This window comes from Thermobia domestica, chromosome 7, assembly GCF_964235325.1.
Source record: "Thermobia domestica chromosome 7, izTheDome1.hap1.1, whole genome shotgun sequence".
In the NCBI taxonomy this organism is placed as follows: Eukaryota; Metazoa; Arthropoda; class Insecta; order Zygentoma; family Lepismatidae; genus Thermobia; species Thermobia domestica.
This window is the reverse complement of record NC_137460.1, coordinates 94,853,751-94,872,843: the sequence shown is the minus strand read 5'-3', so window position 1 is coordinate 94,872,843 and position 19,093 is coordinate 94,853,751. Positions and strand designations below refer to the sequence as shown.

The following is a 19,093-nucleotide window of genomic DNA, read 5'->3' as shown; positions in this document are numbered from 1 at the left end:
TTCTTTCAGGACTATTTAATACGATATTAGATTAATTCGGCATGAGTTCCTCATCTGGGAGTAATCTACCGCCAACTTAGCTCTAAATATCACTTAATAAAAGATCAATTATAAGATATTAAAATTACAATTCATATGTGAAAACATCAGATCAAAGATAAGTACTTGAGTTGTTTATTGAATTAAGCTCAATTAGGTTCCATAATCTTAGGTATAAATCGATACTACAGTATATGGCAAGAGAAGTGTGTAGTAAAAGTAATTGTAAATGGATAGTTCTTTTAGTAGTTCCAAATAGATGAAATTTCCACAGTGCTATCTTTTCACTATAAAACAAAGATCATCTACTACTTATTTATGCAGATAGACCAGAATCATTAAAGGAATCTTACATCTATTTACAATGGAAAATCGTATTCACACTGGTAAATATTCTTATTTTCGATAACGTTAGTCAAAATTAAAATTATTGCGGTTTACGCAAGAATTATTTCTTCCCATGTTAGCACTGTGTACCAACTGAATATAATCAATAGTTACATGCTGTTACCATTATAGGAATTACTTTTAACATACAATATAGAATCATAAAAAAAGAAAATATGGTTTTTTGGAGAAAAGAAACGACAAATTCATTTTGAAGTCTCTTTAATTTTTTTCTGAAGTCACCAAATTTAATATTAAACTACTGCGTAACAATTAAATAAACAATGAAAATATTATCTTACTTGATTATGTTACAGTACCATGCTAAGAAAATAGCAGTACATATGGAAACATGCCAATGAAATTGTTAAATAAAATGTCTTTTGTCAAAGTGAATTAAGTTGAGTTTTCTTTTAATCATTAGTGAGTTTGCAAAGCACCATACTAAAATTTCAGCTTATCATGATGTACTTGATCATATTTTAATACTAGCATAATTTCAGAATCTTAATCTATTTTTATAATCATGAATGTCAAGTGGATAAACTGATATTAAATCTTGAAGCTCGCATTGTTTCTACGGCAATGAAACTTCGAGTAATTTAAGCCATAGAATTATGTAAATTTTTCAGTTAGAAACTGAACTAGTGCTGAACTTTCATCTTCGTCTATATCAAATTTCATAACGTAGTTATTAAAACAATTACATTTCTCTCATACTAATACTTTTAAGAATGACCTAATTTTGTGAAAAAAATGTAAAAAAAAATGTCCTTATAAAACTATATTATCAAACTATGAATGCTAAAAATGTCTGACTTTATAATAAATTTGATCAAATTAAATTCTATAATCTCAAATCTTAGTTCAGTATAGAAAGCTTGACAAATAGAGTAGTTCTGCTTAAGTCTGCTGATATAACGCACGATAAGCAGGAATGCAAATTTAGTTGAAAAAAAAAATGAAACAAAAATTTTTATTAATTCTGCATGTATTATAAGCTTCTTTTGTTCAGAAGCATTTTGTAATATACTTATATATATGTGTGTGTGTGTATTTCCCTAAATTTTCTCCTATATACTGGGTTGATAAATGAGAAGGAAAGGTCTTTATTTATAATATAATTGAGAGATTTTTTTAAAAATAACAATATATTATGATTATATTTCTTAAAAGTTTCATTGTTCTTATTTATATATACTTGATTTATAGGGAAGATTTTCTGTTTCGAACTTACGAGTATCGATTTTCTCGTACTTGCTCTCTTTTTTTCTATTGATTTCAACTATTCGACATGCTAACATTTATTTCTGTCTCATTGTTATTCATGCAACTGATTAAACTCACACGCGATCGTATACTTCGTCCTTCTACGCTTTTCTTTTATCCAAAAAGATAGTTCTTTAGTTGTATATTGGTTTGATTTTTTATTTTAAAAAAAATAAACAACACCGATTTGCTTTTTATTTATTTCATATTCAACTACATTCCCTGATTTAGCAGTGGAGGTGGGATCGATCATGCATCTATTTGAATCATTCTGATTTAGTATCCATTCTACAATATATTTGAGGTAAAAAAAATAAAAAAATAATAAATAAATAAAAAATCTTACGTTTCATTAAACGACTCTTTTGTCACAAAAAGAAGTGTTGCTCCATATGTTTTCCAAATAATTTCCTTCTCTTAAAATCTCAAAATATTTTTAATTCAATCAAATGCTGATGTTCAAGAACATCTTTATATTTCTTCTATTATTTTTTGACGTCTTAAATCGTACTATTCAGTTTTCTATCTTTCAGTAAAGTTTGTTTTTCTCGTAAACAATGGAATCTTTCTTATTGTTGTCTTCCCATAATTTCTTTTTATGTGTAATTTTTAACAATGACTATATTACACAACTTGTAGAGGATTTTGAAACTGCATAGTAACGGTGATAGTTTGAAGTATATATATATATATATATAACTTCAAATAATACTAATATATATAATATTATCAAAACAGAATGATAAGTTTGGTTATGTATTCTATTCTAAAACTCTTTCTAACACACAAAACATATCGAAATTTTGAAATAATGTAAACAAAACATTTTATGGAAGAGTGAAAATACCAACTACATTAGTTAATTAACTTCTTATATCTTATTTCAATTCGAGAACAAACATCAACAATGATAATTTGGAAGAAATACAGTCCCTTTGCTGAGATAATTAGAACTGATATTTATCATATGTGTCGAAACAGAAATTCAGCAAGAAAGAAAAACTAACGTTAGTGGCAAAACACTATCTCAAGGAATAATATTTTCCTTATCAGCCCAGTAATTTCAGCTAAATATATACATATATTCTTTTATTTTTTTTTTCAAATGTTCAAGAAGGGAGTTTCTATTTGAAGTATTTGAAATAATGAATACATTGAAAATAATTTTATGCAAAATTTAGAAAATACTATCCAGAGCATTGTGGTCAAATATTACAATTAAACTTCTTTTCTTAATGTCTTTATTATTTAAAAAACAAGTGTCCGTTAGTAAACTGAAGAGTGCATTCTTTGTATTTCATGATAGTTTGAATTGAATTATACTAAAGATAAATTAGAAACTAGATGTTTCAATCAAACATTAGAAGAATCACAAAGATGATACACTCTTCCTATATATATATATTGAATTTTCTGCTTTGTCTTTATCTTCTGAATGTTTCTTTCACATCATCTTTATCATCTTGTTTCGTCATCACTGTTTCTTCTGTATTTCGTATCTTAATTTATCTTATTTTCACTTTGTATTCATTCATTACACATATTCACAAAAATTGCTTTATTTTCATTTAGCTGAAAATCAAGTACTTTTTTTTTTTTTTTTTTTTTTTTTTTTTGTCAACTTCACATTGAATATTTCAGTTTCTGACCTTTGTTTTGTCTTACGTGCAAGAATTTATGTGAATGCTCTTTTCTAATATAATTTCCTTGTTCACATCATCGTACTGTTAAGGTGAACACAAGGTAGTTTCGTCTTCAGTAAATTATGGTTTCTCAGGAGACGATTGTCATTAGAATTACTCTTTGTTTAGTGTAATGTTAACATAGTTTCATTATTAAACCTTCGAAAACTAATTATACGAGTGCGCTTACCATTCTTTTTCGTTTATAGAAACAATAAGATAGTTCAGCTTCAGAGTGAATCTTTCTAAGTAACAAAACATCTAATAAAATTATAAATACTGAGTTGTTCATTAACTACTCCTCATCTTTATTTTGATTTGAAGACCAAAGGCCAACAATAACAATATTAGGAGGAAAAGAGAAAATGTATATTGGATTCGTTATTTCTTTATCAAATACTGATAAATATAACGCCTAGCTATAAACATATATATATATATATATATATATATATATATTGGATCTAATATTTCTTTATCAAATCTGATTAACATAACGCCTAGCTTTAAACTTATGTATACTGGATCCATTATATGTTTATCAAATTCTGATAAATAAAGCGCTTAGCTTTAAACATAAAATTTCATAACACTTATTTTGAGAAATATTTTCTTACATAATTCTTCTCGCTCTATGCTCTAAAATTGTATATCTTCCTGTAATACTAAAGTTTTCTCTCTCTCTCTCTTTCTCTCAGTGTTTACTCCTATTACTATAAAAGTAAGGTGAAGAACAGATTTTATTTTATAACTAGCTACATTAGTAATTTGTTTCCTTTGAATTTGTGAAGCAATCCACTTGAAGCAGTTGTCACTAAAGTTGCATTATCCCCTTTTATCTTCTATTGTTTTTGTTTCAGAAATTACGAAACCTTAAATTGTTTGTGTGTTCTAGAAACTTTCGATTCATTAATCTAATAATATGAAAAGTGAAATAATAGTCTGTGATTGCTCTTCCTTTACACGCATCATTGCTATTTTTCTTTCCAACGTTTTCAGATAGATTATCTTCTTTTTCCTCTACTCTGTATTTTCCTGTTTGTGTGAGTTCGACACTTTCGGTGACTTGATTACATCTTTCTCGGTCTCAAACCTTATCCTCCTATTAGCCTCTTTCCTTCTACGTCCGTAGTCACATAATCTATCCATCTTCTTTTTGGTCTTCCTCTTTTTATCTTCTACTTCCATATTGCCCACTCTCCTGCCAACATAATAATCACTTCTTCTCAATCGACAATCTTCTCTCTTGTACTTTCTTCGATATCTTAGTCACTTTAACACTTCCCCTTATTCTTTCGTTTCTGGTCTTATCCAAACTAGTGACACCATACATCCATGTGAGCATTTTAATTTTGGTCACATGTAGATTATCTTGCACCTTCTTAATTCCTCAAACTTCTGCTCCGTACAGCGTTTCGGATCTAACTACATTCTTGTAGGCTCTTCCTTTCACCTTGGCACTATCACAAAGAGTACCTGAGTTCTTCACAAAAAATACCTGAGATCTTCTAGTTCATTCATCCCATCTGAATTCTGTGCTCTATTTTCGCATCTGAATACACACACGGTTATTCACAGTGGAACCTAAGTATTTAAATGTGTTTACTTTGTTTAGATTCTGTTTTTCTATCTGTATGGTTTCTTCTCTCTCTCTTCCAAAGTTCATATATTCTGTTTTCTTTCTCCTGATTTTTAATCTTCTGTTCTCCAAAGCTCTTCTCCACTCTTTTAATTTTTCTTCTAGCTCTTTTCTGTTGGTATTGCATAAGACAATGTCATCTGCAAACAACATACACTAATTCTGCTTCTTTAATATCGTCACATATGACATCCATAACTAGGTTGAATATATGAGCTCAAAGATGATCCCTGATGTAATCTGATTCTGACATGTATCAGTCCGTAGAGTCTACTCTGCTTGTCACTCTTGTCCCAGCTTCTTCATACATATCTTTGGTCGAAGTGGGGATGTTTTCGTGGCATACTTCTATTTTTCATGCGTCTCTAGATATTTTGACGCGGTACTCCGTCATAAGTTTTCTTCAGGTTGATAAACACTACATATGGTTCTTTTTTGTTTCCTTGTTATTTTCCCATCATTTGTCTAATTGCAAAAATTGCATCTATTGCTCCCTGAGTTGGCATGAGTTCGAGCTGTTCTGCTCCTATTGATGTCCTCTCGCAAACCTATCTTTCAAAGATTATTTCTCAAATCATTGTGTGGGACATCAGCTTAGTTACTCTATAATTATTGCAATCGTGAATGTCATCTGTGTCTTTGAAAATTTACATAATTTACTGTATCTTCATTTTTTGAGTATCCTTTCTTTGGCAAATATCTCTTGCATCAAATTTAGTGATAAATCTATTTCCTCTTCGCCGCTACATTTTCATTCTTCCACAGATATTTCATCTAGGTCAGTTGCTTTGCAATTATTCATTTTGTGTGGTGCTAATATTACATCGTCTCATATCTTCCCTGTAACTTCATAATTTGGTACAACGTTCGCCAAGAGTACTCTTGAGTGTTCTTTATTTAACAGCTTACTCACACGTAATCTTCCCATTTTGTTTTGATTGTATGCTCTTGCTGTAGTACTTCTGCTCTTTGATTCTTTATTTGTATAATATGTATTTTGTCTCGTGCCTTGGCTATCCATAGCAGTCTTCCTTCATTCTTGTTAGTTTCAAGTTTTATCGACCATTATTAATCGAAACTTGTAACTTTACAGAATATTACCTCTGAACAGAAAACATGCTATTGAAGTAGGTTTAGAAAACAAAGGTTCAAAAACTTTCTGAAATACTTGGAATGCACTTGTTACTTTAGCATTAGAAGATAAAATTAAAATTAAAATAATAGTAATAATAGAAATTTATTAAAAAACAAAAAACAGAAACTTCCTTTATCCTTTCTATCATTATTTTTAACTACCTGTTGTACAGTCTTGACGCTCTAGAAAAGCATCATCATTAGCAAAGAAATTTTCACATCAATAATTTTCGAAAAGAAAAAAAATCCTTCTTTTTTACTTTCCTTTTTTTTTCTTGAATGGCATCTGGCTGTTAATTGCCAAATTGTACATACATGCTGTGTGTTAAACCATGGCCTCTGTGTTTAACCAGAGAGCAAGCAATTGTTCTTTATGTCACACTTTATTTTATCTTTAATTTATTTTTGAAAAAAATATCAGATGATACAGAATGATTATTATAAAAAATTTTGGAAATTTCCTAAATTAAAATTTTTCCCTCTTTTTGTTGTGTTACATCTTATATTGACCATTTCATAGAACCCGACATTGTATTCGAACATTATTTGAAACTCATTGCATTTAATTCCAGCATTTTAGTTTATTTTAACGTGTTACACTAAAGAAAAACGGAAAGGAAGAACAGCAACATTCAAGAGTACAATACAAGCCAGTGATATTCGCTAGTAGAATTTTGTATTGTTATGTGTTAAAAAAATTAACGTAGCACTTGAAGTTAATTTGTGTTTACAAACATGTTGCGCTTTTTTACGTAAGATAACAATATTTCATTCGACTCATTATTTTGGTTTCTGATAGAGATGGGTCAATACCACAATTGTGATACTGGTTTCCATTTCCAATCTTCAGTATCCCACATTCAATCTTATGTTTAATGGAGATCAACATTATTATTTTTTATTTTTTTCAAAATTCAATGTATTTCCTTTTATTCTTGTCTGGAGATCACAACAATTTCTCTTAAACTGTAAAAGTTTCTCTATTTTTTTGGGGGGGGGGGGGAGTAGATCTATCTTGTGGTGCATAAGACGCACTTTTAATCTTTAAAATAGGGCTTAAAATGCGGTGCATCTTATAACAAAAAGTGTTGCGTCCCTTCTTTTAAAAAATTGTGCATTCCTTTTTAATTTCCAAAATCTTTCTCATGCATACTCGCCTTGATACTCCAAGAACTATTGATGCCAGTCGAAAGTTAACGAACAAAGTCTCATTAAATCCTTTCTAAAGCACAGCATCAAGGCGCTCATTCCCTTCATTGGGTCAAGATCACTTTTTGTATAAAGACGATGATGGTGATTATTAAAAAGAAGGAAAGTACATTGACTGTGACGAACGATATGAATGTGGGAAGAAGTTTCAGATGTCAGTGATATGGATTTTCAAAGTTTCTAGGTCAATACTCTGCTCAAAATCTCATTTGTCACATATTTTATTTTATATATATATTTCAACTATTATCATTCTTTTCCCCTAATGTGCTAAGACTATTATCATTCTCTCAATTTTCCCCTAATGTGCTAAATCTTGGAGTGCGCTTTATACAAAAAAGCACCTTGTATACCGGAAAATACGGCATCTCACAGTAATAAATGATTCCTAGTTTCCAAGACACTGTAATACTCTTTCAGTTTTTTCTTTGTGTAAAAGTGACATTTTCACTTTTAAAGTATCTCCATTTCTTCTTTTTATAATAAATAAAATTTTAGAACATCTATTGTTACCTTCTTACTTTTTAATTTTGATATATTTACTTATGCGTTACATTTTTGATTTTAATTAACTGTCTTTCATTGAAAATGAAATGAAATGAAATTTTGAGTTTTACGTCCCACGGTTATGCCGGTTAGGCTAAAGGAGACGGTGATAATGAGTAATGAATGAAATGGTGGAATGAAGAAAGTGGGAGGAAACGGGAGAACCCCGAGAAAACCCACGCACACGGTGTTTGTCCACCACAAAGTTCACTTGGCTGGACTGTCTTTTATTGTTTACGTATTTGTTTTATAGCAAAGTAGATGATACATGTGTATTTAGACAGTCTCTCAGAAAACGTCAACATATTGTTCATTTTAATTAATTTATTTATTTATTTATTTATTTATTAACAATGGTAATTAATATTTATAGATAAGCCCATTTAAAAGAACTTACATCAAACTAGATATATTGAATATACATGGAAACCATTTTCGATATTAGGCGTATCACAGTTTTTGTTAGAAAATAAGGATTTTCTCACTCTATCAACATCAAATGAAGTCTTCCATTTTCCTTGATTTTGTCGAGCTATGTTGTAAGGATCAGGGGCGCCCAAAGAGAATTTTCTAGAGGGGGAGCCCATTCCATAGATGCTATATTACGTCTGATAGTTAATATACTGGTTTGCTATATTGCGTATACATTTTTGTGAGCCAGGGGGGAGGGACTCGAGCTCCATCCTGTCCTCCCCTTCGGGCGCCCGTGGTAAAGATCCAGAGAGAAGATTTTATCACTAGTTTCAATCCTGTTCATATAAAAGCAACAAACTGATAAATAAAAATATCAAGTTTTTTAAAAGTCCTATTTGTTAATTCCTTACTGCTATCAATGGTATTGAAGACCCATCTCTAAATTTGTACGTATCTTTTCTACAGTCATATCTTTTGTTTTTTCGGTTTACTCATTAGAAAGGAAAAAGGGGAAAGAAACGCAGCTTCATTGTGCGTTTTATGATAAGGTAGAGCAACCTATTTCTTTATATCTTGATACTATAGAAACATTCTCATCAACAAATTTATAACCAGTCACTTATTTATTGTGCAGCAAAAAAATAGTTTAAGGTGTCAAAACTTTTTGATTTTTGGATCAAAAGATCCAGTATATTCCAATCAAAAATGTTCTTATATCTGGAGAACTACCTATAGTGTAGCCAAACCCAAACCATCACTTAACTCAGTATGATGTGCTTATTCCGAAGAAAATACGAAAACTCGATTTAGGGGCCGTTCAAAAAGTTTGTGACCCCTAATCCAAAAACTAATTATTCGTCAAGATCGTAATCTTTTAATACATTTTTTGGATGCTTCCTAAAATTCTTGTTTAACATATTAAATTATATTTGATAAAATGAAAGCTGATCAATTTTTTTTCCTGTTGCAAAAGACAGCAAAACTTTTATTTAACACATTTTTTAATTTTTTTTCCTTTTGTAAGAAATCATAGTGATTTATTCCTCGTTTTTTTTTCCCTCATCAGTTCATTTTTTTTAACGAAGTGTGACATAGAAGAACAATACCTTTTTTTCTGGTTTTTGAATGTATTTCCTGTTTAATGACACATTTGCAACTCTTTTCCTTACTTGCAATTTCTATTTTCTCCCTCACCACCATTTTCTCATCCGAGCTTACAAATTCATTTTGCATTTAGGTTTAAAAGTAAATACCACAAAAGAAAAATCTTTAGTTCACAGCGAAGATGGAAAATTATTCAACTAAGTAGAATTCTTTTTTAAAAACTTTAAAATCTCACAAGATACTCTAAAAAATCATTTTTCAAAAAGCTGAACATGTATGATACAATAGCATTAGAGATATTCTGATTCTGATTGATTTTTTATATCTTTATTAAAATTAGATAGTATTCAGGACAATATGACACAGAGTCTTAAAAAATTTACTTCTATATTTAACTTATCTTAATCTATGACTTCAGTACAGTATACACAGTTATAGTTTACAAAGTTTATAATTTACTATAAATTCACGAAAATTGCTTATAAATTGGTTTACAGATATTTTGCATATTTATATTTTATTATTAAATATTTATAGCGTTCTCTCTTTCTCTTATACATGGTGTTTTTCAAAAAGAATGACCTGATTTTAAAAGTCCATATGTATTGATAAAAACATACTACAAAAATGGGATAAATTGCAAAACACTCACAAAATCTTCAAGTTTTAGCTATGCTATTACAAATGCTCTATGTGTCCACCAAGAGCAGTACCATCATTTTCACCGTTTCCAGCATTTTATCGGAAGTGCAAGGTCGACCTGGACTCATTTTTTTGCACAAGCATCCTGTCTCTTCAAATTGGCTATACCAACGACGAATGTTTTTGGGTGCAGGCGGATGAATGCCGAAACACCGACAAAATGCACGCTGGACCGAAATCACTGACTCAATCTTTGCAAAATGCAAACTGAGTCTTCTGTTAAGCGGGTGCCATTTTACTTCTGACTGACTGCAAACTAAGAAGACTCATTGACTGACATCTAACGGTGATTTTCTGAAACTAGAGGCCACGCCCATTCAAACAACACTCATTTCCTTGCCGATACACCCCATGTTATGTAATTATTACCATACAAAATCAGGTCATACTTTTACAAACACGATGTATTTTTCAAATCTTCCCTAAAAAATTTCTATCCATCAGAATTTTGAATAGTATAATTTGAAAGGATGATTCCAATCATTTTATAGTTTTGATAGATGTTATACAATTCTAAAATTCTTTATTTTCACACATTTAACTAGTATTCTTGAAAACTTTATTCATATACATAACTGAAGTTGTATTTTGTAAAAATATCCTTAAAATTTACTATTACATGAAATTGTTACCAAATTGAAGCAATTCCATTGTACTTGCCTATGCTTGAAATTAATTAAATCATTTGTGTTTACACATGATGACAGGATTTCATAACAGCTAATTTGAAAATCATATACTGTACAACAATTCACAGGGTAATACCATAATTAATGAAGCCAAGTATTTTAAAACATGTAAAGATTTAATATGAAACATTTTATTATATATGCTGTAAGTTGCACAATAGGATTCTTATTATATTGAGATGGTAGTCGTGTAGGTACACAACAGCTAGTTTTCATTCAATTGAATTTACTTCGTTCTTTTATCACTGAGTTTATACAATAATTAATCAGCTCTTATTAATTAAATAATTAATAGAAACAAATCTTATAAACAGAATGAAGGGAATTTGATACTTTCGCCTGAAATATCCATCTTCGCTCGACACTAAGGACTGTTTTCTTACTTAGAGGAAACAATAAGTAAAGATGAATCTTGTGTGTATGCATTCTAAAAGAGAAAATGCTTGTTTCTCTCTGTTCTGCAAAATTCCCGAGAATTCTGTGTCAGTTTCGCACCATGTTTTCATCTGATGGTGTTTCATTTTCTTTCCTCAGGGTTTGGAGATCCCCATCTTTATATGGTACGACAGCTATCCGACTCATAGTGGCGAGGGATACGAAGGTAGAGTTAGCCGCGTATCCCCAGATTCGAATTATGGACTTGCGTCGCTCAACTTGACCAATATTCGGGAAAGTGATCAAGGGTGGTACGAATGTAAAGTGGTGTTTCTTAATAGATCGCCCCACCCGCACAAAAATGGAACATGGTTCCATCTGGATGTTCACGGTAAGTGTCCTTATTTATTTATTTATTACTAAGAAATACGAAAGGAAAATGCCGTAAATTAAAATACATATCGAAAGGAAAATACCTTGTACATCGAACGTTTTTCAATGTGCCGATACATATAACTTAACCGTGTATTAGGATAGTATAATTGGGTTATATGTTTCGACAAAGCTGTGAAAATCTTTCTGAAAATTTTCTTGATATCGTCATTGATCACTCACAACATAAGTAATAGTTTAAACTTTTCAGGCACTGAGAAACATAAATAACATACATTTCAAATATCTAAAATAAACGCTAAAATATCCCAAATAGACAAATGGGTAAATTATATTAAATAAAATTTTCCAAAGTAGTAGTACATTGTTTAACTTGAGCAATTAAAAAAAAAGATAAATTAAACTCCGTAATAATAATAATAATAATAATAATAATAATAATAATAATAATAATAATAATAATAATAATAATAATAATAATAATAATAATAATAATAATAATAATAAAACTTCAAGAAATAGTATAGGTAGAAACAAATATTTTCCCAGTAGTTGTACTTTTTGGATCAAAGGATCCAATATGTTTCAATCAAAAATTTTCTTGTAGGCCTTATATCTGGAGAACTACATATAGTGTAGCCAAACTCTAACTATAAGTTAACTCAGTATGATATGGTTATTCCGTAGAAAATACGGAAACTCGATTTAGGGGCCCTTCAAAAATTTTGTGACCCCTGATCTAAAACCTAATTATTGGCCAAGATCGCAATCTTTTGATGCATTTTTTGGTTTTCCTAAAATTCTTACTAGAAATAATTTCTTTGTGTATGAGAAATAAAAATCTCTAGAAGGCAATACTAACATAAAAAGAAACTAAATAAACTTTGGAAACATAGTGTAATATATTGATAACTGTTTTGAGAGATAAAGAAATATAAGTCAAAAAGAAAGAGGTAGTGTATCATTAAAAAAGATTTTCTGGTAAGAAGATTGTTGCGTCAATATATTGTGGATCAACTCCCAGAATTTAATCTTGTTTTCTTGTAAAGAAAATTTAATGTAGAATGAAAAGAGAATGAATATAGTAATGTATTAAGGAAAGCTCTTTGCTTTTGGTTTTTAGTGATGACTACCCTAAACAAGATTTACTCCTGTCTTAACCAAGCAAATGATCCGAAGTTTGTTATTGTGTAATTTGAAAAAAAAAAAGGATTTTATTTGTAAAAAATATACAACTTAACAATACCTCCCTTTTTTATCGTCACTTGTAAAAAAAAATCAAAAACAAGAGAACTACTACTGTAAAATATTCTACGCCATATTTCCTTACTCAATTCCGGCTCAGCTCCCATTCTCTACAGGCATTAATAAATCTTACTTATTTATACAAATGAAAGCAGGAAACAACCAATTATTTATTTTACACACCAAATCCTCTATAGGTGCGAATTCTAACACAAAAAGTGAAAAAGTGATTGACTGAATCGGGACTCGAACCCTGGATCTTCTATATATCGTGTCGATGCGTTAACCACTACGCAACCGAGATAAAAGCACCAACCTCAAGAGTGAGAGAGTGGGTGGCTGTTCTGGGGGAGCAGACTGGGTGACATCGGCACGGTATGCCACAGGTCCCGAGTTCGAATCCCGATTCAAGAGAGTGTTAGAATTTGCACCTGTAGAGATTTTAGTGTGTAAAATAAAAATTCGGCTGTTTCCCCCTTTCATTAATATATATGAAATCACAATCGTCATAAGGTGTTCGATATATGGTCACAGGATTGTCCAATCACAGCAGGGGTCTGTGGTACAACCCATGTAGTCCGAGATGAGAGCACCGACCTCGAAAGTGAGCGAGTGGGTGCCTCTTCTGGAAACCGGACTGGATGGCGTAGTGGTTAACGAATCGGCACAGTATGCCGGAGGTCCCGGGTTTGAGTCTCGGTCCAGTCAGTCATTTTTTTCACTCTTTGTGTTAAATCTTACTTACCTATGAAATTACTTCATCTGAAATTGAATGCTTCCTCAACCTACCGTACACCGTTTACTGAAAGCTCCCAAACTTCACATATTCTCAAGAACTCTTCCTATAAAACACCCCATACTTCCACCGAAGAAATTATATCGAAAGTCAGATGAAAAACCTGCCATATTCGATATCAGTCTGACCTCCCGACATCTCATTGTATACTTATAATACTCCCAACTCCATTTACATTTTTAAATACACTCATTCTTCTGCCTTCATTGTCGGCAAAACTATTAACACTGCTTTCAATAGCAGCAAGAGTCTACGGTATTTCTATAATGCCTAAATTCCACATCTATCTGTATTTGATCGCACAGCCTATTATGCCAGTACATTGTTCAAGCAGACATTCGGCTTAATAATCTTCAACATCTTTACTCAAGACTATTCTGTACAAGGGTGCTAGCTTTAGAAAATACAAGAAGGGGATAGTGTGCTCTGATCAGTTGTTTTCAGCATAGAGTTCCTTAAATTCTTTCATTGTGAACAACCTGTTTTCCGCATGCATACTTCAATCTCGTTTTTTATTATTATTATTATTATTATTATTATTATTATTATATTTTTTAGGCCGCTTCTGAATTCGTGTGTAAATACGAGCCTCTGTGCACCTTACAATGCATCTGGTCGTTTTAAATGTCAACATAATCACTGGTAGTTGTCCGTCTTTTAAAACTATTAATAGGAAGAACGGAATATCATAAAGTGACGGCTGACATCAGCACGGAGCTCCGCTATTCCTAACAACAAGAAGTGGGTATTTCGGAGCATATGCACCAATTCTTTCTGTTATTAGAAATGATAAAAGAAATTATTCATCGACCACATTACTCTCATCCAGCCATTGGTGATCCATGTTTTATGTTCTCGTACCATATTTTTGGGCTATCATGTTGAAGGCGTTGATTAGAGGTTTCGAAGTCGCAGCCCAATCGCAAATGTTGAGCTTTTGCAGTTTTATCGGACTGTATTTGCAGAAACTAATCATTCCAGATGTCGATTAAGTTCTGCAGTCGGTTGTGCCGCAATAACTCTATGGCTGTTTGTGACAGTCATCTTTCATGTTCGGCAATTCCTCTCACCAAGACTTCATTTCTGTTCATTATTCCTCTTTTCTGATCGTGTCTTGTCATGAATCCTGTATGCTGTCATCACCTTGTGAACATGCACCCTCAATTTGCCCTCGTTAAAAATCGGCAAGGTCTTCCACTTTCCACCATCAACGTCTTGTCTGATGCACACACAAATTCATATTGCATCGTCTCGCATACTTCTCACCGCCAACCGAAACCAGCACTAACACAGGACAGTCGCAATACAGGAATTTTCAGTGTTACTAATTCACAAAGATCACGTGCTACAGTAACTGATATTCCCTTATTTTGATATCTATCTATATTTGTATCTAATTTAATGTGTGTCGTGTGTATTCCATGTATATTACTTTAAAACCATATCACATAACGTAATACAAAATATGGGTAAACTATAAGGAATGTCGTTATTTTCTTTATCAAATAGTTATGATTATATTGTTAAACTAGAAAGCTGCAGTTTGGATTCCACTAGGACTTTATCAAAATGGACAAATAATCAATTAATTTGAGTAGTCGGGGAATGCTCAAAGTTCGTAATTTCTCTTCTATTTATTTTGCCTATCTATACGATATTTTCGATATACATTGCTTCTGTACAGGAGAATTAATTCATTTTTCCAATCTGTCTTTTATAAATAACTCTGCCTGAGATACAATTTCAATTAACAAATATCACTCTTCAAAACCCGAATGCGTTATCTTTGTTCTTCCTCACAAAACAATTTATTCCATCTCAATTGCTTTCTCAAGTACTAGGTATATGTTCTATTTATGTAACACTTTCCACCATATTCTCAGCTACTCTAAACTTTCTTACCAACAAAGGCAAAAAAATAAAAAGTTTAAAAAGATAAAAGTAGCTGTGAAACGTGTAACTGAATGCCACGAAATAAAAACAAATTTTATTCGATTTTAAATACAAATTATCTTTCACAATTTAAGGATTTGAGGAGAATGAAGTGTAACTCATTTCTTATTTTTATTTTTATTTTAATTTTTATTTTTATTTTTATTTTTATTTTTATTTTTATTTTTATTTTTATTTTTATTTTTATTTTTATTTTTATTTTTATTTTTTTTCAAAATTGAGTTAATACTTGTTGTGATCAAAGAAGAGTACTGAGATTTACAAGCCAGCAGGTGATGGAGTTTTTTTTAATAAGTAAAATAATTCCCCGTTCACAATTAAAGTTGTTACTTTCTTTTGAAGCCTCTAGAAGTTAAGATAGATCCTAGTCAATTGAGTTACATGTTAACTTAAATTTCTTTGGGTTTCTGATAGGTCGAAAAGCAAGTTGGAAAGATCTTAGCCATGAGAAAGTGGATATTGGCTCGTGCTTAGTATAGACAGTTACAAATGCGTTATGGGCAACAATGTCCATTAACAGCGTTTTAAGCAATGATACAAGAAGAATCTCACAAAAACTTCAGACTATATTCTGTTTTACTTACAATTTTTTCTGAATTTGAGAAATCTTCCATGTGTAGTCTACTTTACTTGTTGTTCCGCCAAATCAAATTCCTTCATTTTTAGGTTTGTGGACACCCTCTAATCGTTCAATGGATTCCTGTTTTTTTATAATGACCATTCCTAAAAAGTAGTAATTTGCTGCAACCTAATGTAACAGCAGACTACTTACAACGCATAGATGTAGTGTAAATAATATAAATTAACTTGCTGGCGTTAAAGGCGACGAAGGACTATAGTGGTCAAGTAGCACATATTCAATTAAGTGATAACGTATTCAGCTCATCGGTTCTCAACGCTAATATTATTGCTTATATTCTAGACTGGGGTTTACTGTCTCTTAATTTAAGTAGATAAATTAACTTGCTGGCGTTAAAGGTGACGAAGGACTATAGTGGCCAAGTGGCACATATTCAATTAAGTGATAACGTATTCAGCTCTTCGGTTCTCAACGCTAATATTATTGCTTATATTCTAGACTGGGGTTTACTGTCTCTTAATTTAAGTAGATAAATTAACTTGCTGGCGTTAAAGGTGACGAAGGACTATAGTGGCCAAGTGGCACATATTCAATTAAGTGATAACGTATTCAGCTCTTCGGTTCTCAACGCTAATATTATTGCTTATATTCTAGACTGGGGTTTACTGTCTCTTAATTCAATTGATTTATGACGGAGCAACACTAAAAAGATGGATATTTCAACGGGAACGCTGAAACCACACCTGCACTAACAATTCGGTAGCGTAATGTGCTACAGCAGATATTGATTTCATTCGGTATAAGACCTACTATCAGTAGGGTATTTATACATATGATAGTAGGCTCGATTGACTAAGAAGAGTTAAAGTCCAACAAGCTAAGAGGACTTTGTTTCCTTGCGTTACTTTTTAAACCACTTTATAATACTTTAAATTAATAATGAAATTTAAACATATAGATTTTTATGAAAAATTATTTCATTTCAAACAAAACCCTTTTCTCCTTTTAAACAACCATGAGATCATCCTGATACATTACGTCACCCTTAGCCCAGATATCATAATGGAGGACAACGTTTTCTAATCTTTTTTTAGTTTTTGGCTCACTAACTGTTAATTTAGTAATTTAGTAATTTAAAATCCTGTGATACACCTATAAAAAGTTAACTTTTTTTTTCTATAGCTAGTGCCAAATTACTGTATATTTTGGATTATAAAGACATAGTAGGGTTGACATATTTTTTAGTAGAGAAGAAAAAGGAAAATTTTGTTATTTTTAGGATGAAAAAGGAAGATACGTATGTGATATTCGGAATTTGCATACGCTTATAACAAACGCGTACGTATATGGTCTCACATAATAACGTAGAGTAATTTTAATAGGAAACTGGGGCAGTTTCATTAAAAATAACAACACGTAAAACATAAAACATAAAAGGTTGGGTGCTCGTTAAAACATAAAAGGTTGGGTGCTCGTTAGATAATATATTTTTAAAAGAATGTACCGTGTTGCATTTTCTCTCTGAATTTTAAGTTATATTGTTGGGTTTTATTGTTAAGTGTGTGTAAGAAATCAATTCATCTAATAAAAAAAAATCACACTAACTTATAAAGGCATTTTCAGAATATTCAGGACTACTATTTCCATTATTTATTAAAAATTGTATTTGTACGTTGAAAGCGTAAGGTCCGGCAAACGTACATTACAGTGAACAAAAGAAATGCAATTGAATAACAGAAAATCATTACGAGTGGATGCAATAAATAAAGTTTTCTACAAAGTATGCATTGTATATTTCGTAAGGGAAATCTACATTATCAATTAGTTTAAGGGGATAGCATTAATATGTTATAAGCATTAAGGGGATAGCATTAATAGCATTTTAAGCTTTGCCATTGTTGGGCTGCTGTTACTTTGACTTACTATTACTTTCCTCTGTATCAACGTCTTTAGTTAGATCAGAAATATTCAAAAGTCCTCCAGTATTACGTTTAGCTAATTATTTACTCTAAACATGGAATATTATGCTTACTTTCCTCTTCTTGTAAGTTGAAATACAAAACTTATGCCCATTTTTCAGTTATGTTCACACGCAGTACAAAAATAAATAAATAAATAAATAAATAAATAAATAATAATAATAATAATAATAATAATAATAATAATAATAATAATAATAATAATAATAATAGAAGAAGAAGAAGAGGAAGAAGAAAGAACTTTCGCTTGCCTCAATCATAATGTGAAAATGTGCTAGATGCAAATTGTGAAATTCGTTACCAGCTTAAAATTTCTACGTTTTTAACCATGTTTTATGTCATTATGTTATCGAAATAACAGGGGGACGCAGTGGCTCAGTGGTAGCGCGTTCATCTATGGTGTATGGAGTCCTTGGTTCGATCCTAGCTCGCGCTAAGTGAGCTTTGTGGTAGACAAACACTGTGTGAGTAGGTTTTTTTCGGAGTTCTCACGTTTCCTTCCACTTTTTTCATTTCACCATTTCATTCATTCTCATCATCACCGTCTTCTTTAACCTAGCTGGCATAACTGTGGGACGTAAGACTTAAAGATTATTCGAAATAACAGCATTATCACTATCGCACTAGGTATACTTTACTGAATGTGTTGTTAACCATTATAGCGTAATTTATAACGAGAAATATGTTTCTCTCATATTTATTCCCTTTCCTTCTAAAAGAACTAATTACTCGCTCATGCTTCAACTCTGATTTTTTCTTTCCCATCTCTAATATATGAGTATAAACACATACATAAAAGGAAAATTGGTAATCAAAGTTGGTAACACTTAGTACACATATCTAAGTTTGTTTCTCAGTGACCCTTTACCCCTAGGTTAATCAAATTTTGTTGAAACTTTATAATATTAAATTCAGTTCTAAGCGGTATCCTCGAATATGACTTTCGTCTGTTTTGAGT

General features: G+C 31.2%; 1 protein-coding gene across 6 annotated transcripts in view; it reads left to right on the top strand.

The window, feature by feature from the left end:
* The window catches only part of LOC145690290 (protein turtle-like), a 614,494-nt gene that overhangs the window by 482,682 nt on the left and 112,719 nt on the right, over window positions 1–19,093 (top strand). For all 6 annotated transcript variants that reach the window (XM_081765062.1, XM_081765061.1, XM_081765059.1 and 3 more), the window contains exon 5: window positions 11,349–11,580. In XM_081765062.1, coding sequence (XP_081621188.1) covers window positions 11,349–11,580 — 232 coding nt within the window. The remainder of the gene's footprint in view (window positions 1–11,348; window positions 11,581–19,093) is intronic.